General features: G+C 45.8%; 1 protein-coding gene across 3 annotated transcripts in view; it reads right to left on the bottom strand.

The window, feature by feature from the left end:
• Window positions 1–27,579, bottom strand: part of DPP6 (dipeptidyl peptidase like 6) — a 941,878-nt gene that overhangs the window by 462,848 nt on the left and 451,451 nt on the right. Inside the window, exon 1 of one of the 3 annotated variants that reach the window (XM_040464517.1) lies at window positions 26,777–27,155. The exons of the other annotated variants lie outside the window; for them this stretch is intronic. Within the exon in view, the coding sequence (XP_040320451.1) occupies window positions 26,777–26,833 (57 nt within the window). The 5' untranslated portion in view covers window positions 26,834–27,155. Of the gene's footprint in view, window positions 1–26,776; window positions 27,156–27,579 lie in introns of those variants that run through there. 3 annotated transcript variants of the gene reach the window in all.

Below are 27,579 nucleotides of genomic sequence, written 5' to 3'. Positions count from 1 at the left end.
CCCCGCATGGGGCTCTGTGCTGACAGCATTCAGCCTGCTTAGGATTCTCTCTCTCCCCGCCCCCTCTGACCCTCCTCTGCTTGTGCACGCGGTCTCTCTCTCTCTCAAAATAAACTTCAAAAACATAAATAAAAATAGTTCTTGGATGTTATTTAAAAAAAAAGAAATAATTCAGTTACTTCCTCTCAAGAGTGAGCATTAAAAGAGGCTTTATAGAAATCATTACAAAATATAATGTAGCTTCCAAGACTGACCTTAGCAACTAAAATGATCTAAAGTCTGGTGTTGGAGAAACGGTCAAATACCAAATTGAATGTGGTTTCGGATCCCAAATTCTCGAGTTTAGTGAGGAAGTTTTGTTCTCACTGATTCCAATTTTCACAATGATTTAAAACACTCCTCATATCGGTGGTGCATCTTACAGTAAAGAAAAAACTAATGTTCTCTATGGCAGGCAAGATATGTGCTGTAGACATGAACCAACTTTCCCCCATTTGGGGGCAGCCAGTATCTTAAGAGTTGTCAGAAAGAGAAAAATCAATGCTTTAAACCATCTGAATGCAGCCTGGGAGTTCGGCTTTCAAACTGCATAAAGCATTAATCTATACCACCAGCTGCTTACGATTTAAGCACTCAAATTTTAGAAGGAAACTGTCACTACATTGCTGTACTGACAAGACCAGTCTAGAGGTCTTTAAAGTTGAGAGCATTTTCCAGGAATTGATACAAAATAAATGTGTTTGTCTCTCACATTAAAGACTGCCTGGATATCAAACGCCAAAGTCCAACCACACTCAACTAAAAACAAACAAACAAACAAACACCTGAGAAATACATATATTTCCTTGCAAATTCCAACGTGTCACGTCTCTCCAAACTGGCCTGCATAGTATAAGACAGATTTTCCTCAAAGACACTGGAACATAAGGAAACACAAAGATGCTTAAAGCAGAACTATGAAAACAGCCAAAGGGGGACATGTGCCATAATTACATGGAGGCACAGCGCTCTCCTCTCTGATGAGACAGGGGTTGGCTGCAACCACATCCGTCATTGGCTTTTGGAAGTCAGGCACCTCCTCCTGCAGGACCAGAGCAGCTGTTCCTGGGGACGCACCGCCGGCCATCGGGCCACTGCTGCAGCTCGCCAGCACCCGAGACCAGGTAGCACCCCCCCCCCACCCCCCACCCAGGCCAGAGTATCTACTATTTCCAGTTATACCACTGCCAATGTGCCGTTACAGACCCTGGGAGGGCACCGGAATGGGGAAGGGCCAAACACACATTCCCCAAAATGTGTTTCAGAGAAACACGTTATTCATGGTGCTTGACCGTGAAAGACTTCGCTGTGTGTCTCTCTGGAAAAACCCAAATCCCAGAACGTCTACATGCTCACTGAGCCTGCACCCCTGCATAAAACAACTGTACCGCTATAGTTTTCAGATTCTGTTGGTCCCACAGCTTCAAATTCTAAGAGGCTCCCATCCGAAGGTGGGCAACTTACTCACAGTGTGCACAACACGTGCACACACACAACATGTGCGCACGTGCACACACGCCCACACACACGGGCAGAGGCTCAACTCTGGGCCGGCAGCAACCTCCTCACAAGGAAGCGGGTTAGCAACGCAGAATCTCGGGACCCACTGAATCAGAATCTGCATTTTGATGACACCTTCTGGGTGATTTGTATGAATGTAGGAAGTGTCAAGGGCACTAGCTTAAGACATAACAAAGAACGCATTTTTGATCCCTTCATCAGTTACTTTCCATGATCCTGGAACACAGACGCCATCACACAAATGTGGAAATATGGAAGGTGTAATACGTTTAGCCCGTTCCCAAATAAACATACATGCAAGCGTGGGTATTTAAATATGCACACCATAATTTTAAAAAAATCCTGGATTTTGCCAGGCACATGTATAATAACCCTCTTCGGGGAACTCAGAGTATGTTTTTAGGGACCCTCAGAAAGTGGTTCTATTCTATAGTAGCTATTAATTTCACCCTAGATCTCTATATTTAACCACACCTACTGAGTTCATGATCATATCATGGGTGGTACTCTGTCCAACTTGAGAGAGGAGAGGTCAAAATGCTCTGGATACGCTGCAGATTGGTAGAGCCCATGATGATGGCAGCTTGGTGGCACCTCCCCGCTGTGGCTAGCTTCCAGAGCTGGATCCTTCTCGTCTAACAGCAACTCCCTCCCATTTCATTCTTGTAAAATTAGCTTCCCTACAGATTAGAGTGACCACCCTGGAGGAATAGAGAATTGAAGGACCACAGAATCAAAGGGCTGAGTAGTTCATTTACAAAAATGAGTCTTCCCTTCCCCTTCCTTCCTTCCTTCCTTCCTTCCTTCCTTCCTTCCTCTGTTCTTTCTTTCTCTCTCTCTCTCTCTCTCTCTCTCTTTCTTCACACACACACACACACACACACACACACACACACACACACACACTCTTCTGGTCTACCAGTTATCCATCTGCCTATTGGTACAGCTCAAGTGAGATCCCTCCAGGCTTGGCAGAAACCTTTTGTACCTCGCCAGCAGGTAGGTCCTGGAAAAAAAAAAAGAAATCTTGTATTCTTCTCACCCCACATAGCCCCTGTGTACTGAGTGCTGCCTGCCAATTGAGGTAGTGGTAGATGAATGAATCTCCAAAATCATACCTCTGTCTGCCAGTTCCTAATACCATTCAGTCTTTATACAGGCTCCACAGAAAGCCATTTATCTCTGGGGTCTGAGATCCCTGAAAGGGAAGGTAATAATGGAACTACAATACAGGCACTCAGAGCAAAAAATGGTTATGTCAGCTGGAGGAGGTCAGCCACCATCAGCATTAAGGCAATCTGTTCCACTTCTCGGGGATCTCTAAGAATCCTTAGTTAACAAGTACTCAGTGCCAAAGACGACACCAAGAATGTTTTCATGTCTTGAAGGAAGGCCATCACAGTGAACACAGAAGCTGCCAATGGCTGACTGGACTTATGCTAATTATCACTAAAGCTATGAATGGGAGGAGCTCACAAAGCCACCTCAGGCTTCAGGTCATAATTCTCATGTCCGGGGAGGGCACTGACGTTCTAAACGCTAGACGAAATTGTCCAACGTCACACAGCACGTTAAGGCAGAACAGTAGCTAACAGGTGAATACTGCAGGTAACTTTTTACCTGAGCCACGTGCTAGCTCACCTCCCCATGGGCGGAAAGCACAGATATGTGTGTGTGTGTGTGTGTGTGTGTGTGTGTTCACATTTATACTGATATCTCTATATCTCCCAGAATCGCAGAGAATCCCGAGCCTTCCACTCTCTCACAAAACTAGGAACTTGTACTCATTTCACCACTCTTGAAAATTCCTATTTTTATTCACTTCTGACTCAGCTCATCCATCAAGATTCAAATGTCCGTACTTTGTCAAACTTTCCCTGATGCTCCCCATCCCCCGAAGGAGAAGTCGTGCTCTCTCTCCTGTTCTGACTTGTAAGGTAACAACTAACCCCTCTCCGGCATAGTGATGTGTCCACCTACCCCTTGCCCTTCCCCACCTCTCCAGGCTGTGAGTGTCCGGTCATCAGGGTCGTGACTCACCCCCACCCCCACCCCCACCCAATATCACTGTCTAGAACTGTGCTGCACAAGAGCCACGAGATGTATGTAGCTATTTCCATTAATTAGAACTACATAAAATTCAAAATTCTATTTCTCAGTCATATTAGCCACACTGAAGAACCCAAGAGCAACATGCATGAGTGGCTGCTATACTCAACACTGCAGGTGCATAACAACTCTACCACCACATCAAGTTCCACTGGACCACGGTGATGGAGAAAATACTGCATTTGACGCACAGTAGAGATGTGCTGAAATCAGGACTAAAACAAACGTGTACACAAACTCAGAAACAAAACATCAGTGTCCGACCATCTACGCCCCCGAAGAGATATGTAAAATTAAAAGATTTCAAGTTAAAAAAAGAGTGGCTTACACTTCTCATTCAAAAGTATCATAGAAAAAAATTGTAGGAAGTGTCACAAAGAAGCAAGAGCTTATAAGCAGGGCCGTCCACACTGAAAAATATTTATTTTCACTGTTTGTAAACAATGCTGGCTGTGTTACCATAGGAAGTTCTGCTTCTTGATTCGAATCAGGTATAAATAATCTAACGGGTGAATCCAGACCCTTATCATTGTCCATGAAGTGACAGCCTCCTTCCCAAGCTTTTGGGTCTGGCTTGGGAAGCTTGACATTGATTTCACCAAAACGTTCGTTTACAATCCCTTGCTATTTTAGGATGCTAATTCATGGTCAATACCTATGTTGACCCTCTCAGGGTCTCTGTCACACTGTGACCACAGGATCCTCTTCTACCCTCTAGGAAACGGCATTGGTGTCAGGGAGGCAGCGGGTGTGTGAGAAGCCTAGATCCTGCCACTAATTAGTGTATAAACGTGGGAGCGAAGTAAACTATTTCTATGGGCTTGATATTTTCTCTTTTCAAATGAACTTAACGGTTACTAAGGCTTCTTTCTGCTTAACGCTTGATACTAACTGGTAATCGAGAGGGTTCCCGGGGCTTCCCCTGCTGTTTTAGACCATACAGGCAGACCAACAAAGACCACTTCCAAGGCCATATCCTGGCCAAATTCATGCATTCCCTATCCTGTTTCTCCCCTCCTTCCATTTTCCTTTGCACATACATCACTGGTTACATTCATGTCTAAAAAACACTGCAGTGAAGGTTCTCCTGATTGAACAGAAATCTCTTCTGTGCCCTTCACTGCCATGAAAGTTTACTTTTCTTGCTTGGGGATGTGACACGATGACTGTTCCAGATCTCACTTCACCATGAGCCTTTAACTGAGCTGTTCTCATCCCCTCATGTGGACTCCGTGGCCCTCAGGGACTGCTTCCCACCCACTGCTCCCACAGACCGCCTTCCGACCCTGACTGTCTAGAACACTCTGAGTGAGACCAGAGGGGCAGGGACATCTGAGGAAACCATGTTCCCCCTGCCTCTTAGTCTCTGACCATCGGCGCCCTATGGTGCTGAGACCATGACCTCCCTGAGCTCTGACATTTTCGAGTTCTGAATTCACGTTCTACCTCGGAAGGAAAACTTCAAAACGGCTTGGGCAAAGTTTTGTTATTTTTCTTCTAAGAAATAAGGTCAAATACCGCTCCTCAAATAACAATGGAAATTGGCCCAGATAGCAGATTGCGGTTTCTGGAAAGGGAAACTTGAAATTGATTTCACCAAAACCTTCGTTTCCAATCTCTTGCTATTTTAAGACGCTAATTCATCGTCAATACATACGTCGACCATACAACTTACTGCCCAAACCAGGACATTGTTGGGAATAAAAGGGGACTACTATTAAAGCTCAAGCCAGCACAGTCAGCAGAAAGCAAGAGCGTCCTAAGCAAACTGGGATATACTGTCATCCTACCTATAAAGCACTTTTCTAAAAACCTAGGAACTGCTTTTTATCCTCATAATTCTAATACTTACCAATTTCTCAAGTTTCTCCTGATGGCCATCACAAGTGTCTGCTCTTTTTTTTTAAATGTTTATTTATTATTTTTGAGACAATGCGAGCGACAGAGTGCAAGCAGCAGAGGGGCAGACAGAGGGAGACACGGAATCCGAAGCAGGCTCCAGTCTCTGAGCTGTCAGCCCAGAGCCTGATGTGGGGCTCGAACTCACAAACCGTGGGATCATGACCTGAGCCGAAGTCGGATGCTTAACCGACTGAAGCCACTCAGGCGCCCCCACAAGTGTCTGCTCTTAATTCTCTACACTGCCTAGATGCCAGAAACCTCCTTCCCCAGAAGCATCCGTCATCAAACAGACCCCAGCAATGGCCTGCAGTAAACAGACACCAAGCAAAACAGTAAGACTGAACCAAAGAGACCTAGACCCATGTATTTATCTCTCTAAAAGCACCATGAACTTCTTGGGAACAGGAATTCTGACACACGTGATTTCCTGCACCCTTAGCTATGCCTACTCTCCTGGGACTCACTGGACGCTGTGTGTAGACCAACTGCCTCCCTTTCTTCATTTCTTCCTTATGGGAATCGACAGAAGATTCTGTTTGCCATATCTTGGGAAAAGATATGAATCAGTGCTGAACAGCTCAGTCTAAAGAAAATCCTGACGGGTAAGCAAAGTGGGATTATTTCTACGCAACAGCTACACACATCATACTGTGACGACTATAGTAGCCAGCAAATGCTTTAAAGTGTTTCTACAATTACAGGTCAAAATCAACAATAAAATATAACGTCAGAAGTATGCATTCTTTATCAACACAAAACACGGAGCCAACATGAGCCTTCCTGGACCTAGATGAAGTCTCCTATGAGAATACGAGCTACCAAGTCATCTATAGGCGTTAGGTAGAGCTCTCAAATCTTTTAAATCGTGCCTTTGAGGTCACAGGTTCCAGATCGTCGTATCTTCAACTTTGCTTCATCAAAATATAGATTTTGAGCTCTGACTTTTATCTTCCAGGGATAACTTAAGAATGCAAAAGACGTGGGGCGCCCGGGTGGCTCAGTCGGTTGAGCGTCCGACTTCAGCTCCGGTCATGATCTCAAGGTTCATGAGTTCAAGCCCTGCGTCGGGCTCTGTGCTGACAGTTCGGAGCCTGGAGCCTGCTTCGGATTCTGTGTCTCCCTCTCTCTCTGCCCCATCCCCACTCATGCTCTGTCTCTGTCTTAAAAATAAATAAAAACATTTTTAAAAAGTTAAATAATGCAAAAGACATCGCAGGAATTAGGAGGCACCAAAGATATGAGCACATCGTGTTTCTGGATAGGGGCTCAAGCCACACAGAGGTGGCCTCACCATGAGCAGAGAGCCCAAGGCTTGAATGGCCAGATGTCTCTGGCACAGGGTCACACGCACTTGACGAGTCACACTGGGCACAATTCATTTTGGTGTATTCCCTGCAGTCATTTCATTACAGGTCTATGGAGAGCTAATTGATCAATTTTTGCCAAATCTCAAGGATATGAGATAGTGAGGCTTTATTTTTCCTTGAAGCATGGAGGTAAGGTCATCCATATCTGAGAAAGCCTTCACCAATGAAGCATAGGCTTAGCAGCCTTTATGTATGAAAAATAACTTGAAATCCAGGTTTTTCAATAAAAGTGTCAGGCTTAAGGTTCAATTAAAATGATACATGCTGGTTATCTGGCAGTTCCTGACAATAAAACCTCCAAACAGGTAAGATATTCAGGTAACAGAGAGGCACAATTTAGATTTGTTATTTGAATCCATTAAAAGCGTGCCCTTGGCCTAAACATTTAGGGACGTGTGTATGACAGAAAATATAAGTGTCTTTCTTCTGATTATTAATAATATTTATTGAATATAGACAGTCTTGGTGCAGTTCTCTATGAATCATGAAAACATCATCCTAATCTTTAGCTTATAATGAAAATAAAGTAAACAGGACCAAATGACTCTCTTTCTGGATCACTGGAGTAAACATCTAATTAAGAAACATTGCTCTCTCTCTGGGAATGAAATTTCCATCACAGAAGACAGACTCCAGCTTACATTCCTGTCGATTTTACAAGTGATTCCTAGGGCAGTGTATAAAGAGATCAGCTATAACGATGAATAATGAGAACCACGTTTGTATCTGAAATAAAGCTATGAAGCAAGTCCTAGAGGCAATACTGGGCAGTGGGAGCTCAAGACTGTCAAAGCCAAGCATGAATCTTCTGGAAAGAAAAATATTTTTTTGTTGGAAAGAGGTTCCCCGAAAAGTATTATGTGCTCTATGGGCTCTAAGTCCCTCCTAAGCAAAACGGCTGGTGATGCAGTGGGCATGAGGCGAGGAGACCAGGCCGGAGCCCCGACCCTGCCGCTTACCAGCAACTTGGTCCTGGCACATTCTCTCACTGAACTTCTATTTCCTCATTGCCAAATGGAGATGGGAAATCCCACCCTCAGAGTTTGGAGGGCCAAATAAATGTCTGCCCACGAGAGCTGAGCAACCTGTAAAGTTTCAAGCAACGTTACTTAGCACATTGTTTCTACATCGTGTCACGATTCAGGATGTTCATAAAAGACACAACTTCCTGCCTGCATGAAACAAGTGCCTGTTGGGCCAGAAAATACTCACAAAACTGATATGGAATACGGTGGCATGGAGTTGTAAGACGTGGCTATGACCGAGCAGGAGACAGAATGGAGACAAAGGAGTTGTGTTTGGTAGGGCTCACGAGGGAAGAGACACACTAGGATACTGGAAGCTCAGATTTGATAAAGACTGATGAGAAGTAAAGAAAAAAATCAAATGGAAATATAGCCTGTGTCAAGCTGTGCTTATACTGAGGGGGCAGAAGAGAAAAAGACAATTCGTTAGCCAACTCAAGTTATTTGAAAGATAGTTAAATCAAGCAATGAGGGATTGGAACATTAAAGCTAGGAATAGATCTATTCCCAAGAAACGTGTTATACAACTGGAAGGTAATTATGAACAGGAAGTATTAAGCAAGAGTTATTATAGTGAGCGTAATTTAATCAATCTGTATGCTATCTCCAAATAGAAAAGAGTATATTCCATTTCTTCCATGGAAGCCCACCCACTTGATCCTCCATTAAGGCTCTGTCTTGACTGCAGAAATGGCTTGTGTCCTCAATCCTAACTGTAAATAGAAAACATAAGTGTGTGTGTGTGTGTGTATTTGTTGTACTAGGGTTTTTGTAAAGTTTTCACCTGTAATTATCTCACTGTACCTCTCAACTTTCACTCATACCCAACCCTTTAGATCTTTGGTATCATTAAATCAAATTGGTTTCATCTACCAGATACTTTAACCAACTCAGATCAAAACGTTACAAACTCATGGGTGTCACCTGAAAAGGAAGATTTACAATGATCATGGAAATGCTACTGAACTTAAAGACAGCATGCCCAATCCTCCTCCCAATGGCCTACCACTCACAGAAAAAGAACAGGCCTAACACTGCAATCTGTAAACACGGTGAAGCTCAAACTGTTCAGAGACGGGTGTGATGTTGGAGTTCTCCCGTCAAGAAAGATGATTCCATCTACTTGTACGAGAGATGGTAAACGGGTCAATAAAGCTTCACGGTTGGGGGGCCAAAAGCAGCAAGTTATCGACGGAAGTTAGTTGATGATGAAAATAGACATGTACCTTTCATGTGGAGCCTGACAAAATCATCTGTCACCAAGATCAGAGCTTGGCCCAAATACGGGCCCAATGCCAAGTGGCAGCTGGATCCCGGACACATACGATCAACCAGGCAAATGCTCTTTACATGTGGCCCTCATTTCCCACAGCCTTTTGTGCAAAATAGCTTCCTTCCTTCCTTTCCTTTTTAATACAAACTCCAGAGCTGTAGGCCAACAGTGCCACTTGAAAGAATTATACCTACACTTTAAGAGACTTTCACATTAGAGCCATCTTGGAAAAGTGCATCTTGGAAAAGGAAACGATCTCCTCCTGGTTTATTGTCATCCTTGTGATCGCCTTTTGTACTTAAACGACTTGGTGAACTTTTTTGGGACATGTATGGAATAGCATTTCATTTGATTTTCAATGTCTTCATTTTTTTTTTCTTTTGTTCTTCATTTTCTCTTCATTTTTTCAATGTCTCCATTTATTTTTCCCAAACAGGGCTAATGGGCCTCTTTTCCTCTGCAAGCAGGCCAGCTTCCACAATGAACTGTAAACCAGAAGGGATCACAGCACGACCATCTTGGTTTGCACGGTACTGCGGTTTACAACGAACTTCTACGCACATCACCTGATTTGATTTTTGTGCCTGGCTTTTAAAACCAGGTGGGTAATGTCAGTCATGTGTAGCAAGTACCGGAACTTAAAGTAGGCACCGTTAGCTAACGTGAGCGAGTTTTATGTTTCAGACATCTTAAAGACCAGAGCATTAATGTTTACTGCCTACAAAAACCCCCTCTCAGGATCTGACGCTTTTCTCTTCATGGCGATAGCCAATAAGGGCTGCTATCTTCCTGAGCACGCCTGGAATTAAGAAGTCTGTTAGAGGGGCGCCTGGGTGGCGCAGTCGGTTAAGCGTCCGACTTCAGCCAGGTCACGATCTCGCGGTCCGTGAGTTCGAGCCCCGCGTCAGGCTCTGGGCTGATGGCTCAGAGTCTGGAGCCTGTTTCCGATTCTGTGTCTCCCTCTCTCTTTGCCTCTCCCCCGTTCATGCTCTGTCTCTCTCTGTCCCAAAAATAAATAAAAACGTTGAAAAAAAAATTAAAAAAAAAAAAAAGAAGTCTGTTAGAGTCTAGGAAATTTTCTGATCTATTCTGGACTGTTCTAGTTCCATGAATCTACTTTAATTCCCCTACTTAAGCCCTGAAGGCAGAGGCTGCATGCTGCTTAGAATTTTCATGCTGCTTAACACAGCTGAAAAATGCATTATTAAGCATAGTTCTCTACACGGCACAGAATATCACCAGACACAAAGTTTGGGATCAAATGAAAACTGCCCACTCCTGCTGCTCATCCTTCTGTTCATATAGTTTGCCTGCTAACGTGTCAAAGCCTGGTGTGCGTCCAGGTTAGAAATTAAAGTTTAGCCAGATTATGCTCATGGCGCCCAAAGAACTGAAGGGAAACCCAGTTGTTGGCTTCTCTTCCTTCAAATTCTCTTCCTTCTACAAACACAAATGTGCATAGCATCGTAACATGGGATGAGCATCTGATTGCGTTTGCTAATTCACAACGTGGGCTTATAGTACGCTGCCCCCAAATCAGGTGACTGGCCCACAGATGGACTTGTGACTCGGCCAGGCTGGTCAGAGTCCTTCCATGAGCTTTTCCTGGCTGCAACCAGTTGGGACCTAGCTAGGGGGCATGGGATGGGAAGCTGCTGGCAGCTGGCTTCTCTGTAGGAGGGAAAAGAGAATCTACAGAAAAAGGCTGCAGCTCTCCCCAAGGTTGGATCTCTCAGCCCTCTGCAATTCCAGACCATCAACCTAGGATCTTTCAAACCAAAGTCCACATGCCAATGTCTGCATGGAAGGGGAGAACAATTATTGAACCCTCTGTATATGGTCACCTCCCATTTCTGATCTTCACCAATCCCCAGTGAGCAGCAGTAATAAACACACAAACAAAAATTCTTGCTGATTTAAATCCATCTTCTAACTCCCTCCTCAACCAGCTGAGGCTGCTGCCTATTCAAGAGCTAGTATTCAGCTCAAGGAGTGTAGAAAGGGACACAATGAAATGAGGCTTTGTGAAATTGCAGTGCATTTTCTTTGGTAAAAGGTAACCTAAGCTACCAGTGTAATTTCTATCAATGCAGAAAACAATGACTAGCACGCAATCAAAATTTGCTAAATTTAATTTGCAAAACAGAATTCTTGTATTTCCTCTGGATCCTTGTGCTCAGAAGTGTGCTTAACACCTAGTAAGCACTCAATAAATATTTATACTGAATGAATGCCATCTTTTTCTCAGTTCTCAGTATTTCTATGAAAGAGCACTACCTTTTCTGAAACCTTAGAAGATTACTACATTTGCCTATATGAGTTCAAAAAGAGGCACAAGTGGTAAATGTTCCCCTTCAAAATATGGACTCAGACACAGTTCCTATTACCAGGAGACGAGACCTCCCTTGCTCAGTAGAACTGAAGATATTAGATGACACGAGGCAATTTGTGTGAAAACCAAGTACGGTACAGAGCTTCTACCCAAAAGCCTGGACAGGAGGCACATATAGAGATCCAGTATTTAACAGGGAGTGAGTGTGAACTGAGATGTGCTGTATGTGTGTGTGTGTGGGGGGGATGAAATATGTATTTCATACCCAATCACAAAGATTCAGAAGACACACGAAGAATGTACAAGATCTCATTAATTCCTTTTTATATTGGCATAGTATTACATATCAAGTACTATTATGTATTACGTTATAATAAAATATATTTTTATATTGGTTTAATGTTGGAATAATAAGATTTTGGATATACTGGGTTAAATAAAATATACTATCAAGTTCATCCCATACATCTCTTTTCAATTTTTAACCCGGCTACTATAAAAAAAACAAAATAGAATATGTAGTTTGTGTTACATTTTTAGCAGCACTGGTGTTGAGTATTACACAAATATAAAATAGTATTATTACCCTATTCTAGATACTAAAATTATACAGAGAAATGTTTGGAGTTTTATCCTTGTCTTTGGAAGCAAAAACTTCACCTGCATTAGAGCAAAACCAATTAGAGGACACACACACACACACACACACACACACACACACACACACACACATACACACACACACACCAAACATGACTGCTTTATTTCCATCCTTACATCAAACCATTCCTTGTATTTTTTCATGCAATAGATAATCATCAAGTATAATTTTTACTTTAAAAAAAATGAGTAAGACTGTTGAGGAAATTCATGATGACAGGTGCTCTAGAGAGAAGTCATTTAGGCAATCCTTGGGTGTTTATACTTACTACTTGCCTCTGACATGCTAGCCTCCTTCCCCAGCTGCAGGCCTCAAGAACCAAGTGATAAGCAAAATGCAGCACCAGTGACGTCCATCTAAACCAGAGGGGTGGGGGAACAGGATGGTCGGGAGGGGAGGACATGTGCACGTGGATGCCCACATCTTCCACATCAATGAGTCAACTGCCCAGTAAGAAGCTAAGAGATGACTTATCCCCAAAGCTGCTTTTTTTTCACACACATATGCTCATGCAAACGGCTGGGGACAAAGGGTATTGGATCGTTGCTACACTCCACCTGCTGAGCCCAGGAAGAAATAAAATAATACATCCTGATGAATAAAGGGGCAGATCTACATCTCTCCTTCCCTACCTCGCTGGCATAACCTGTGTCCACCAGTGATATCCAGTTCCACGGCAGTAAGCCGGAACTGGGGAGTTCTCATGCTGCTCAACAGAACTCCATCGAGGGGTTTGTCTTTCCACAAATTCTAACAGTGTTAAGGTACTCTGCCTAGGCTTTGGTCTGGTAGTTGGGTCGTTGGGTGTCGGAAGAGATGTGGAGAATACAGGAGAGAGCATAGGTGACACGAGTGTAACTTATTTGTGGCTTGATTGTGAGTGTTTCCCCAAAGATGGCTCTTGTTCATTACACCTCTTTGCGGGTAACGTAATTATTGACATTTCCTAAGCGTGGAAAGAGTAAGAAAAAGGGGGAGAAATTAAGGAGTCCTAGAGCATTAAAATCTCCCACCCACATTTTTTATCTTTTTTTAAAATCATTTATTTATTTTTGAGACAGAGAGAGACAGAACGCAAGTTGGGGAGGGGCAGAGAGCGAGGGAGACACAGAATCTGAAACAGGCTCCAGGCTCTGAGCTGTCAGCACAGAGCCCGATGTGGGGCTCGAATCCACAAACTGTCTCCCACACATTTCTAAACAAAACTGTGCAATGCACAATCTCTGTGAATAATTTCAATGCCAACAAATGGGTGATTCGAGGCTAGACATGAGGGTTCTCCGATAGGCAAAGGTCGGAAGTTTTACTGTTTGAAAGTTTAAAATCTGATGTTTTCCTAAATCCTCTGTACATTCTTTTTTTTTTTTAACATTTTATTTATTTTTGAGACAGGGAGAGACAGAGCATGAACAGGGGAGGGTCAGAGAGAGGGAGACACAGAATCTGAAACAGGCTCCAGGCTCTGAGCTGTCAGCACAGAGCCCGACGCGGGGCTCGAACTCATGGACCGTGAGATCATGACCTGAGCCGAAGTCGGCCGCTCAACCGACTGAGCCACCCAGGCGCCCAATGTACAGCTCAAATGCGACTACAGAATTAAAAGATATCGTGAGTTTCTTTCGTGAAATTCAGGCCTGAGTGAAGCCACACGTAAGTGTAGTTCTTTCCCTCAGTCCTCCTTTGATGACAGCATCTTCTCAAGCCACTACGAGTGTCACAAAAGGCACAAGCCAGCCAGTGCACAGGAATCTTTATTTTCTAGCATTTTTTTCTTGGATTCAATCAGTGTCTGTTACTGTAAGTATCATTTTTTTCATTCGAGCAATGGAAACACAATTATATTAATACGAAATTTTCAACAGACATAGTACAGCACGGAAATAAACCAATACAACATTCTATTACCATATCCCTTCGTTACAGGACCATAGTCCCTCAGAAACCAAATTCAGTTATCTTGGTTCAGCCACACTGTGAAGATTTTAAGAAACTTAAAACACAGGAGTCTGCTTTCCAGGCAAAGCTGCGAGCACCAGGTTCATAATCCGTATCGCTGAACTAAGCAGGTGCCTAGTTCAAGTACGAACCTTTCTGACAACCAATCAACCACAACCAAGTTTCAAGGGCCTTAGTGCAGCTTTTCAGCCACAGGCCTAAGTGAATTAAACAGACTCCGAGGCTTCAGACTCACTGCTTCAAGTGCTAAAATCGCAAAATCTCTTTGCGGTTTCGAGCACAGCGGCAATTAAGGGAAAGGAAACCACTTCATTCAGTGAAGCAAACACACTACATGAAGGAAACCCGGGCATCCCTCTGGCGACATCTCTCCTGCAGCCAGACTGCTGGGGGCCACAGGGACAGTGAAGATGACGACCGGGCTCATATCACGTCATCGCACCTCTACCTTTTCCCGCGGTACTGGGCTAGACCTGTCACCCAACAACATCCTGAGCCCTCTGTCAGCAGGTGCGCCACATGGAAAAGAGGTTACCCGAAGAGCCCGATGATGCCTGAGTGCTAAGTGCCAGAGCTGGGATTCAAAGCCAGACCTCCTCTTCTAACACCGCGGCCGCCGAGGTCTGGCTTCTAATAGCCACAGGATGCTTTCATTTATTTCTCCTTAAGAAAGCATTTTATCCAGGGTGGCTCAGGCAGTTAAGCGCCTGACTCAGGTCACGTTCTCATAGTTTGTGAGTTCCAGCCCCTCGTCCGGCTCTGCACTGACAGCACGGAGTTTGCTTGGAATTCTCTCTCTCTTCCCCTCCCCCATCATGCATGCACGCACACACTCTCCCAAAACAAATAAATACTTAAACATGTTTTAAAGAAAGCATTGCATCCTGTCACTTGTACCAGAAATCACTCTTGAACCTACACTGCCTCATAAAAAAGTTCAACAATCCAGACCAATCTGGATGGGGCCAATCCAGACCCAGGAGAGGACAAAGAGAGCGAATGTTCTGGACCTTTCCATCGTGTTCATCTTCATCCCCTTTGGCTGTTCTTCCCTCAAAGCATGTCTGCCCCCTGAGTTTTAGAGGGTCGCCCCAAATGTTGGGTCAACCGTGTCTGCCCCTGGGAGAAGGCGGCACGCAATCCACATCTCCTGTCTTTCTGCTTCTGCCAGTCACTTTGGGGGAGGAAGAGTCAGTGCTTTTGCTTCAACAACAGGAAAAAGTGTTGGGGATGCAGAACTGGATTCTCCCCAATGGGTTCTTATTCACCTACCCACTTGGTAAACGAAAGGATATGTGCCTACTTTACGGACGGGAGTCCCCGCAAGACCGCTGACACTCGGGCTGTGGCAAGTGGCCGATGCTTCTGTGGTAGAGAAATGGTTTCAGGTAAAACAGGTGGGGGCGAAATTTTGGGAAAGAGACGCGCCATGATGCCTCAGGCATCAGGGACGGCAAGGTGAGCTGGCATGCACGGAGTTGGATCTTAGGGCTCCAAAAGCCCGAGTCCTTTGTTGAGCGAATAAAATCACAGACCCTTTCACTCTGTGCATGATTCATGGAAGGAGGCTAAGAGAGGAGGACGCAATTCATTCATTCACTGATTCAATGTGCAAACAGTCTGAGGGGATGTGCCTTGGGCTTGGCATTGGAGCTACGTAAGCAGCAGGACACGGTCTGTGTCTGTCAGAGGCTCATGGTTGTGTGACAGGAAAGGTATTAAAGTCTTGAGACCTTCAAGTAGAAGGGATCCTAGTCAAACCTGCCCTTTCAGAGGAAGAGACCAGGCTGATGGTCATCGGGCATATCCTGGCACTGTCCTGGGGGCGGGACGACGGTGGCTTGAGCTAACGCTGTCCATCTAGGGACTTAAATCCACAGGTCCCTGATCTTTTGCCTGAGATAACCCAGGAAATAAAAAGATCACAATCCTATCATTCCTTCTAAAAATATTGAACAATTCCTTAAACATTAAAGACATACTTTATTTTCTCCAGCTATCTAACTGCATTTATTTAAACTTTCCCCACCCACCATGGCTCACAGACCCCTTCTCCACCACTGCTGGCATATCATATACCCTTTTCTTCCCTGCCACCCCTCCCCAGTCCCACCCCATTCTTTCCTAAGTGTGGTGCCTCCATTGTACCTACAACACCCAGATGTGATAGCTACTTAATATTTGTGTGAGGTTTGAGCAGTGAGCACATCTCTACTGATGTGTCTTAAGATGGTCCTCGCTTGCTGGAAGGCCACACTGGAAACCCACCGGGGGTTTACAGACAGATACGACGGCACCTATAGGCTTCATGTAACCAAGAGGTTACGGGACTTTTTCTGGTGAGCACATCCGTGGCTGTCATCAGATCCTCAAAAGGGATCTGTAATCCAAGGATAATGATACTCATGCTATTGGTTCAGTTTGAGCTTATGAACTCATACAACTTCCAGATGTTTCAACATCCAACTCCCGTGGGGCCAAGCCCCCAGTCTGTACAGGTGACAGGCTGGGTCTGCTCTCTCTTTTCCTGCTGTCTTTCCACACCTATTGTATAACTACTGCCTTTGAAGTTATTCAAGTGTAAGATGAGATTGAAAATTACCTACTGCCTTCTTCCAAAGCATGTAGAATTTACGAAGTGTTGCTTACTTTTAAAAATCAGGAGAAAAACATTTGTTATAGCCTCATTTTTTCCTCATTTCAAAAGCAACTCATTAAATAACTAATTAAATATGAAAAGTTGCTATGAAAACCCTAATGCCTCCAGGGACAGTGCAATAAAAAGAAGAAGTAGCTACATCTATCCATAAGACATGAAGACAAAGGACTGCCTTAACTATATCTATGCCTTTTCTCAACTGATCTCTGGACAAGGTCGTTTTAATTTGCATCTATAATGCTTACTTTATGGGGGTGCCTGGGTGGTTCAGTTGATTAAGCATAAGACTCTTGATTTCAGCTCAGGTCATGATTTTATGGTTCGGTTCATGGGATCAAGCCACGTGTTGGGCTCTGTGCTGACAACGTGGACCTGAGGGAGCCCACTTGGGATTCTCTCTCCCTCTCTCTGCCATTCCCCACATCTCTCTCAAAATAATAATTAAAAAAAAAACCCGCTTCATAATGCTTACTTTATTTCCTTTGCAGTTTCCAGTTAATATCAGTTTTTGTGTTAATCTTCTTAGTATATTATTTGTACCATGTCTCACCTGAAATTTCCTGATTTGGATCCAAAAAACAGGGGGGAAAGGGGAAGTGGTTCTGTTCTTTGTTTTAAAATTTTTTTAATGTTTATTTATTTTTGAGGGGGGGGAGAGGGGCAGAGAGAGGCAAGACACAGAATCCGAGGCAGGCTCCAGGCTCCGAGCTGTCAGCACAGAGCCCGATGTGGGGCTCGAACCCACGAACCGTGAGATCATGACTGGAGCCGAAGTTGGATGCTTAACCACCTGAGCCACCCAGGCAACCCTGAAATGGTTCTGTTCTGATTCTGCAATTGCTAGCTGTGTGATTTTGGCTAATTCACTCACCCTCTCTAAACCTTATTTCCTCCCTTGTAAAATCAGACTGTGAATTAGATACCTGGTTTGTAAGCTGTGCTCCACCCTGCTGGGGAACGGGAGGGGTGCTCTGCTGACATGTCGGGGCCACTAGGGAAGTGCTTTCACCTCCTTCCTATGTTGGACTTGGCTTGTTTCCTTTGGGGAAAAGGTTTCTGTTACTAAAACAAAAGTCCAAAAATCATGGGGCGAGATGGTCTGTAAAATGCTTAAAAGTGGAACACCTTATGATTTTATAGACTAACCCATCTTAGAATGGACATACAAACCCTCACCAAATGCTGCAAACAAGACCCACTCAAACATCGTTGTTACGTGAACACACGTGGTTGAGTACTCACTAAACAGTGGTTTGAAATCTCCATGCCAAGAATAGTACTTTGTGCTTGAATGTTTTCTTCAAAGCACCAGTGTCACGGGCATTATCCCCAGATGTGGCATCACCCAGATGTGCTCAAGGTCCTTCATCTAGCAGGAGGAAGAGCTGGGTGAGAGTCAGGGGCATCTACACCAAAGCACACTGTTCTCCCACTTTCCAGAAAAGAGAGCTTTTGGCAAGGATGGAAGGTGCCCACCCCACCCTCCTAAGGAGCAGGTAGTCGATAAAATGCATTGAGAAAAATCTGAGGCATTAAGGCTTTCTTATTTTTAATGACAGAACAGTCTTTTGTCTACAAATTTCTCTTATTAATATCATTCTTTACCTGTGTACCCTATATGATGTGGATTTGGGGGGGGGGGTGGAATGGAGTGTTTATTTTGCTTTTCAATGATCAGAGCCAAGTATTCTAACTATCTCAAGTCTTTTCAAGAATTTCTCAGGCTACGTCAAGAAATACTACATTTATATACACACACGTTACTACCTGTGTGTGTGTGTGTGTGTGCCTTAATGCCTTAAAGTACCTGTTGCTTCTAAGTAAACTTGAATTTTACCCGGGACATCCCAAACCCTTTTAAACTCTTTGAAACTCTTTGAAAACCGGAAGCTTCCAGTACCCTTTTTAGTCCATCAGGCCACACCCAGATTAAGTAATGACACTCACAATGTATAATTTTTAGGTCCAAGCCGTTCTTTCAGTTTCCTATATGCCCCAAATCCTGTTCTTTTAAGGAGAAATCTGTTGTAAGTTCAGACTTCTCTCCTTTCTTCCAGAATTTCACTCATCCTCTGCTGCTCTCCACTGTAGTACTTTCCATGCCATCATGCTCTGAAACCCTTGCCTATAAGTGTTTCCTGCTTTCCAGAATCATCTCCAGGCTCCCACGGGTCCCGGGAACCCCTCTGCTGTCCCAACCTTCAGCCATCCCAGCTGGCTCCCTGTTCTCCCCTAGCCTCCCCTCTTCCATATCACCCATTCATCAAAATCTTCCTCTGATCCAACATCTGTCTAATAAGGGGATGGGGTATAAGATGGGCTATTAACATTTAAAAATAAGTATCCTGCCCTCTCCCATCCAGAGACCTGATTTAGGATAGGTGAGGAGTGTCATAATTCCAGCATCCCCTGAGTGAACACTGTAACAACCCCTCAAATGTTCTACCGCGGAGAATAAAACTTGCCTCTTCAAAATACAGAAGTACATCCTTTCATTAATTCTAAAACATGCGTCACCACCACGCAAGGGGATCTCTGCTGAATATTAATCTCTACAGAGAAAATGTTTCGCATTCTTGCTTGTGATGTTCATCTTGCTGTGGGTAACCTATTTAAAGGGTTGAATCTATCGTTCCCAGACCATGAACCCCCATTACATTCAACAAGAATCCCAGGAGCAAGTTGGAAAACAGACTTTGACCTTTTAAAATGTTTTGAAAGAGCACCCCCTCCCAACCACCAGTTTCCCCATTTTATTCAGCAGATTCCATCGGTGCCTTCTGGTCGGTCTCCCCCACTCCACACACCCGGCCGCGCCCACGGACAGGTTTTAGAAGCCTGTGTTCCAAATTAACAACTTAGCAGCTGGAGATGATGCTCACAGTTTCCAGCAGTTTCAGATGTAGGGAAGCAGTTTTTCTTGAGTTCTGGCAGGGGACGTTAAATCTCCTAAAACACTGATCAGATACGAGTAAGGGGACAATATATAAATTGTCACGGGAAATTCTATTATCAAGACTTGATTCTATCACTAACGTGCTCTGCAAAGCCATCGGTGGGGGACTGCACTCTGGGTCCTATGGCGTCCCAGCCACCACTGTGAAACAGGGATGGGGGCCCCTACCAAACGCAGTCTGCGATGATGGCAATTTGTCCTAAGAAGGGACTGCTGCACATTTCTTTCTACTCCAATGCCACAAAATCCTCCTAGAATCGGAAGCCAGAAGCAGTAACAGGGATTGTTACTTGGGACCTGCCTGATACAAGGCCAGCTCTTATATAAATGCAGTGAGAACAGGTACTTGCAGGTATGTGTGGAACCTATCAGTAATTCCAATGGTGCCAAGACTGTCCTCCCCATGACCGCTACTTAATTTGTCATTAATGACTATGAGTAAACAGTGGATTTGTTTTGTATTTGCTGTTGTTCCATTGGCTGTCCTAAACTTTGGGCCCGAAATTCCAACCATTAACAATCCCTTTGGGTTTCATTACCGGTGGCCATTGTTCAGGTTACAGATGCTCTCAAGGTGAGTAACGCATTGCACAGACAGGCTCATACTCTTCGTAGGGATTAGGTTTTGCCCCAGTCGTTTAGCGAGGGCCAGGTGGATCGGCACACATGAAGGTTCTAGCAGAGTCAACTCTGAGCAAATAATGGCCTGTTGCAGGTGCCAGTAGCCGCTGAGGCCCACGCGGGACAGGGCATGAAGAAGGTGATGGAGGAAAATGGAGGGCTCGGAATCTGGATCGGGTCACGTCACCTGGGCTACTTTTCCTGGATCCTCCCGCCCCCTCCTTTCCTTTCTGTCCCCACTTCAAGGGACACCACCAGCCGAGGCAGGAAGGACATAAGAATGTCAGCCTCCTGCAGAATGACACCAACCAAGGATTAGGGTTCAACCCGACCCCACCCGTGTGGTTCCCACTCCTATGCTTTGAGGCCACAAGGCAACAAGACCTGGAACCTGAAATAAAAACATTTCAGCTTTCCAAACGACCTCTGAACCAAGAATACATGATCTCCACACAACATCTTTTACTTTTTTTGTTGTTGTTGTTAATGTTTAGTTTTGGGAGAAAGAGAGAGAGGGAGAGCGAGCAAGTGGGGGAGGAGCAGAGAGAGGGGGACAGAGGATCCAAAACAGGCTTTGCACTGACAGCACAGAGCCCGACATGGGGCTTGACCCCACGAACCGTGAGATCATGACCTGAGCTGAAGTCAGACGCTCACCGGACTGAGCCACCAAGGCGCCCCCACGTAATACCTTTTTAAAGCAAGGGCTTCAAACAACCGTCCATCTCCACACGCTTATAGAGACTCGCTTCCTCCGCAAATTTGAGTCTTTCCCTGAACTTTCAGTCTGGATAAACGGACTCCTTCTGCCCTTTCTCACGAGAGCGGGTGAAAGATGTCCATCACGAAACCAAATCAATTAATGCCAAACACAGGCACAGCTCATCTCCATAAGGGATAATAATGCCACTATTCCCGCTGAGACAGACACATGGTAACTGTTCGTGACTATCAGTGACCGGCATCCAACAGGCCTGCTGCAGCTGACGGTGTTCTGGTGAAAGTTCATGGGAAGCAACCTCCCACCCTCAAACTTCCCCAGATTTTCTCCAGGGAGCGTTTGAAGGTCTTGGCTAAGCATTCCGTGGTAACTCCAGGATTGAAAGGGAGGGACTAAGTTCAATGCAATGTAAGTATCACATAATAAAATGTGTTTACTGCCAGGGAAAGCCTTTTTCAGAGAGAAATGTCAGCCGCATTCTGTTTGTTTTGAATTTGGGCTTTGCATACAGCCGATCTGGGATTGTTTGGGTTTTCACTAGGCCTCTTGAGTGACACTAGCTTATTGACTTCTTTTAAAAAATTTTTTTAAACATTTATTCATTTTGGAGAGACAGAGTGTGAGCGGGGGAGGGGCAGAGAGAGAAGGAGACACAGAATCCGAAACAGGCTCCAGGCTCTGAGTTGTCAGCACACAGCCCAACGCGGGGCTCGAACTCATGGACCGCAAGCTCATGACCTGAGTCGCAGTCAGAGGCATAACCAACGGAGCCACCTAGGTACCCCCGACTTGTTTTAATACATCACGTAACTTGCATCTCAGGAGATGGGAAATGCCCATAGACGCCCAAGCGCGACAGATTATGGCTCCAAGCTAGTCACTGCTTCTTTGTGACCCTGTTCTCTCCGGCGATGAGACTCAGTGTCCCGAGTCCTGAGTCTCCTCTAAGAAGAGCACCTACCAGCCCTCTTTCCTCTGCACAAAGACTTCACTGCTTCCCCCACCCCCCACCTGGCCACTCCCCCTCCTCGCCAGGACCCACCTGGAGATCCCTATACATCCTGTTCTGCACACACTCCCTCTAGGATGCCGAGGACTTCTGAGTTCTCCCCTTCACCCATCCACCCAACTGGCGGCCAGACTGTTTCTCTCTTTCTTCAGAGTGTCTTAAGTGACTTAGAGCATGAGCAGAAGAGCATTTAACTTACATCAGTAGGACTGCCACATCCACTGTCACTTGTTGAGTCGTGAAAGGACCACCTCGGAAGTAAGTCACGTTCGTACTCCCTAAAACTGAATCTTGTTTTTCTGGGTTTCCTTTTACTATTTCATTTTGATTTACCTTCTCTACAGATGTTTCGCACTGACTGTTCTTTTAACAGAGTTTCATAAAAAATTTAACTCTCGTGATGGCCAAAGCCAGTTCCTCCGTTTCAGTATCTGATTTTACTACTGAGATAAACATCAGGATCCAATGCAAAGAGCACCAGGCAGAAGATGTTAGAAGTCCGGCTCCTGGGTCATCGTTGTCTGTGTGCCCCTGGGCAAGTCTGTCCTCTCACAGAATTCCCAGCTCTGTGCATTTTAACGCTGCATCACAGAAGGTGTTGTTTATAAAATTTCATTCATTTCCGAAAACTCTCAGCAGTGGCATTGTTATTACAAATGTCTAGATAAATAATTTAACCTCTCAATCAACACTGGGTCCTGGGGCTCCTAATTTAATAGGAGAATAGACACATCCGGGCCATACATATGGGCTTGTGCAGCTCAGAGAAACGTGAAAAACAACGAAAAAATAGCTGTTACCCAGGAAGTGTTATGAGACAGCTGGTTTCCAGGTCTGCAGAAGACACAGAAGTGATGCAAGTTAACACAGAGCTAAAGATCCAAGTCGCCAAGAGAACGCAGAATATCTCCGTGTGAAAAGGGGTGTTTTGGGGATCTTTTAAGGAAAGGCATATTCTCATTTATTTGTGAGATTCCTGAGCCCAACAGGTGGGCCTGATATTGGGGTGCATTCCTGAGGTCTTTTCCAAATCTGTGACCTTGTGGCACGTGAGGCCGGCAATGTGTGTGTGTGTGTGTGTGTGTGTGTGTGTGTGTGTATGTGCGCGTGCATGCAGTCATATCCACACACAACACAGATACCGAATCTGCCACTAAAAACGTACCCCTGCTCAATATTTTCAGCGAAAATGTTTCCTGGTTCACTGGAAGCGTGGAGAATTAATCTTTCTGTCTTTTCTTACTCTCAGCAGTATTACTGATCACTGCCTTTCAATTTTAAGTCATTTGAAACGAAGACAGTATACTTTACAATAAATTTGTGCTTTTACTTAAGGGGAAAAAAATCCTTAATTTGGTTCTCTAAGGAAGGATTTAGTTCGTTTGAGAGAATACAGTAAATTGTAGCCAAATCAGCCTCCGCTTTCTCTACCTCACCTGTGAGGTTTCGCTCTGGGCACGTGCTACGGCAGAACGCTGGCCAGCGTGGCTTTGGGTTTTACTGAGAAGCCTCTACCATCTGATTGGCTTCTGAGCCAAAGGGTGAAGTCAGCTCATTCAGCTTTCTGAATATTTTGTTTCCAAACACCTCTAGACTATTAATACTTTATTCGAAAATAAATACTGGCATATCCAAAGAGAAAGGGAAATGGTCTTCTAGAAGTCTATTCTCCATTTTATTCCAGTGTGTTTACACAGCATCTTAAAAAAACAACTCCACACATTCCTCTACTCTTAGTACATATTTTAGCAAGAAAAAGGAAGGAGGGAAATGGCAATCTCTAATGAATAGGTCAAATCATTTGGTTTCATATCTTCTCCTAGATTTATCGTTCATTAATTTCTACTTACCCTCAGCATACAAAGTCATTTCCTGCAGCCACCCACATGCCTGGCTTCTGACTACCAAGGCAGGTAAGACACTGTACCATACCTCTGTTAGTCTAAGAACTATTAGTCTATTGTAATAACAAAATTTTATTCTATTATTATTTTTCAATGTTTATTATTTTTGAAAGACGGAGTGCGAGCAGGGGAGGGGCAGAGAGACAGGAAGACACAGAATCCGACGCAGGCTCCAGGCTCTGAGCTGCCAGCATGTAGCCCAACGTGGGGCTCGAACTCATGAACTGCAAGATCGAGACCTGAACCAAAGTCAGGAGCTTAACCGACAGAGCCACCCAGGTGCCCCTAACCGAATTTTAAAGAGTATAGGACATACATATCAGGCTATAGAAAATCCAAATCCTCAGATGAATGCCTCCCAATATAAGAGGTAAGGTGTCAGGGCCCCAAAGTTTGGCAGGACGATTAAACGACTCCCAACCTAAAACCCAAAGCAAACCAAACCACAAACCAGCATCCATTTCTCTTTCTCTGTCTTGTAAAAAATGTTGTCTGTCTGTCCGGGCCTCCCTATTAACCCCCAGCCACCTGGGGATGGGGCTATCCCCTCAATAAAGAATGGGAGAACTCATTCAGAGCTCTGCAGTCTGAGCACACAGAATAGAGTTTAAATGTCTTTTAAAAATTGACAAACGGTGGAGGAAGAGGAAACAGTCTTCATGACTAAGGATTTTATTTACCTCTTTGTGTTTTGAGCACTTTGGTAAGATTTAAGCCAACGTCCCCTAAAGGTGCATTAATTTTAGACATGAGATCTTTTCTCCATCCTGTCTTACTTCTCCCACCCTGGTCCTGCCGCTGACCCTCAATGTGTTCTGCCTCACAGGCTGGGCACTGTGTCCTTCTGAGGGTCAAGAAGATGCCACCGAGAATGGAGGGGGACCTCCTGACCACTCCCTGCGGTCACAGCCGCCTCTGTCCTCAGCACTCTGCCCAACCACAGCTTCCACCATGGCCCCAGGTACAAGGATGTGGGGTTTCCAATGATCAAAAGGCACAAAATCAAACAAGACCTTGCCCACCCTCCAAAACCCGCACCCCAATGAACTATTTCCACTCTCCTGACATGTGGAGGTATTAGGGAAAATGAGAGTGACATTGTACAGGTGCACATGCCTTCTTCCACGTAACACGGACAGGGCTTCTGAGAGCCCGCCTTTGGGCTCAGCCCTAGGAGCAATGTGCTTTCTCCATAATTATTACCACAGTCCCATGGTCAGAAAGGCTACCCAAGTCCTCTCTGGAGCCTGCATGCCCAGGGCACATTTGGTTTATGCCTAGTGAGGAACGCTGTAATCAAAGGAAGCCCAGTTAGTCACGGGATGCTAATTGAGGGTGGACAGACTTCTTTCTGGAACAAGTATTGTGTAGAATGACTCAAAAGGAGGAGGGGTTGGTTGGGTTGGTGTCAACCTCCTGGCGTTCATGCTACAGTGATCATTAACCTTCACAGGAGCTCTCCCACCGAACGTGATTCTTACACTTCGGGATTTACACAGTCTTCTTCCCAGAAGAAATAAAATTGTGTTTAAGTTCTCCAGATGACGGTAATGATGATGATACCACTACTGAGGTGGTCTCTTTTTTTTTTTTTTAAATCAAAACATGGGTTTTGAGGAAACGACCCCAAAAATATAGATCCGAAGTTATCTCCATACCGCCTCTGAATAGTCATGATGAGACTATCACACACTGTCCCCAAAGAGGCTCTCTGCTTTCCTGAACTCCAGTGGGGTCTCCTTCCTTGGCCCCAATCCTAGCAAGCAGGAGCTAACAACACCCCTAAAATAAATACGGGAAATCAGCTTACGCTGCTGACTTACCAAGCTTGAGCAAACTGCTCTGTGAATCTACTGGTGTCTCCCAGGATCTATTTTAATGATCTGCCTGAGGAGAACTAAGCAGTGATTAAAAGATAAGAGCCCTCACGATCTTCGAGAAGGGAGATGCAATATCTACATGAGTGGCAAGACACAGCGTGCAGGTTCCCCTTTACTCCGGAGACCGGGAGCCTCTGCAGATGGCGAGCCTCTTCAGGGCAGGGGGGAGTGGCCATCCTCTGCCATATGGGGACACCAGTGCATTCCTGGCCATCCTTGGCCAGCACTGGGAGCCCTGCTCCTTCTCACCTGGGGGTCCCACTAGGTCCCAGCTGGGCACCCTTCAGCCTCCCTAGCGGGCACAGGCTGCACTCTCTACATGCCCAGGATGAACAGCAATCTGCTCACCCCTTCAAGAAATACTTAAGGAGGAAAAGGGACACGGGTCTCAAAAGAAAAGTCCTTTAAACCGAGCTCCTCTGTCCTCTTGACTTGTGATAGAACCAAACCAAAGTCCTGCTGGAGGGTCAGAATACACTGAAATTTGGGGGGGGGGGGGTCTCACCCCCACCCCCCCCCCCCCCATTACAAAGTAGTGACCACTGACAAATGCATAATTAGGCAGCTGTGCAGGAGACAGGCCTTTGTCCAAAGGTCCCCGGGCATCAAGTTTAAGCCGCCAGATGCTTGCTCCCTGTGGCTGTGCATTATTGATAGACCCGGGGATCTTTCAAAAATAGCACTCAGGAGCCAGGGAGGCAGACCCCAGCGAGGCTCACTCGGCGCTGGCTTCACCTCCAGCCTCTTGCTCAGGTGAGGGCGGTCATCTCCAATATAAGCTCATTCAAGAAGCACAGGTTCCCCCCCTCCCGCGCACGCACACTCCAGAAAGCAGCATTACCTGTTCCTGCTGCTGCACGGATTTCCCTGAAGCATTGGTCTCCTTGGCTGTAGTCATGGTCCCCCGTCCAGGGCGCACACCGGCACAGGGGCAGGTGCGATCTGACGGCGAGTTCCGAGCCACCAGAGTCCAATCGGCGGGGAGGGGTGTGATTTAGTCCATGCTTCCGAAACCACACGGCTATTTTGGGGCGGGTGGGGGAGGGCGAGTGGGTAGACCAGCCTAGTTTTCTCTTTAAATGCAAGGAGCAGAGAGCGGATCCGAACAGGGGAGATGCTGCGGCTCAGCGGGGCTTCTCCAATTAGCAACAGCCTCCGCAATCGCCACAGAAACAATGGTAACTGCTTAGCAACCGGCAAGTGGCGGCGCGGTGCAGGAAGGGGACCCGAGTGATGCGCGCTGCTCCCGCCCGCCTCCCGCCTCCCGCCTCCCGCTGCGCATGGCGCATGCTCCGCCACGGCTCGGCTGGGGAGGGGGCCTGGGGGCGGGGAGGGGGCCGGGACCGAGAGCGCCGGGAGGAGGGGGCTCCGGGGGAGGAAGGCGGAGGTTGGGGGGGGGGGGCGGGGGGGGAGGGAGGAGGGGAGCCCGGGGAGGAGCCCGGTGAGTAGATTGGAGAGGGGGCGGCAGGGGTGGGGAGGGGCGCCAGGGAGGGAGCTGAGAGGGGGAGGGGGCGCGGTGGGGGTGGGAAAAAGGGAGCTCTGGGGAGGAAAGGGAGACTGGGGAAGGGGCGCAGGGTGGGGGAGGGAGGAAAGGAGCCCCGGGAGGAGCGGGGCGAGTAGACTGGAGAGGGAGCTTAGGGGGTG

The sequence above is a fragment of the Herpailurus yagouaroundi genome, unplaced genomic scaffold (assembly GCF_014898765.1).
Source record: "Herpailurus yagouaroundi ecotype Mexico unplaced genomic scaffold, PumYag 483, whole genome shotgun sequence".
Classification (NCBI taxonomy): domain Eukaryota; kingdom Metazoa; phylum Chordata; class Mammalia; order Carnivora; family Felidae; genus Herpailurus; species Herpailurus yagouaroundi.
Note: the sequence above shows the minus strand (reverse complement) of the source record. Positions and strands in the feature narration are given on the sequence as shown.